Source organism: Buceros rhinoceros, unplaced genomic scaffold (genome assembly GCF_000710305.1).
Source record: "Buceros rhinoceros silvestris isolate BGI_N320 unplaced genomic scaffold, ASM71030v1 scaffold14542, whole genome shotgun sequence".
Lineage (NCBI taxonomy): Eukaryota > Metazoa > Chordata > Aves > Bucerotiformes > Bucerotidae > Buceros > Buceros rhinoceros.
This window is the reverse complement of record NW_010400822.1, coordinates 35,077-35,318: the sequence shown is the minus strand read 5'-3', so window position 1 is coordinate 35,318 and position 242 is coordinate 35,077. Positions and strand designations below refer to the sequence as shown.

Genomic DNA, 242 nt, shown 5'->3' with positions numbered 1-242 from the left:
CTGGGTCGGACCCAAAGCTTCGCCCCAGTCAGGCGAAGGCTTGCAGGGTTTATGCGAGCGGCTAACCGCGCCTGTCTCAGGCAGGGAGCCCGCCTGAGAAAACTATTCACTGCAGAAACCCCTAAATGGCGAAGACACCCCTCAGCCCCCCTCCCCTTGGCTCAGGTAACTTCCCGGAGCGCAGGTTGCTGCTGCGGCTAAGTGGGAGCCGGCGCCCGGGGCTGGGGTGGGCCCCCCGGGCG

At 66.5% G+C, this 242-nt stretch overlaps 1 protein-coding gene across 1 annotated transcript in view; it reads left to right on the top strand.

The window, feature by feature from the left end:
* Window positions 1-125: 125 nt before the first annotated feature.
* Window positions 126-242, top strand: part of TWF1 (twinfilin actin-binding protein 1) — a 17,705-nt gene continuing 17,588 nt past the window's right edge. The window contains exon 1 of the mRNA XM_010132052.1: window positions 126-165. Within this exon, the coding sequence (XP_010130354.1) occupies window positions 126-165 (40 nt within the window). The remainder of the gene's footprint in view (window positions 166-242) is intronic.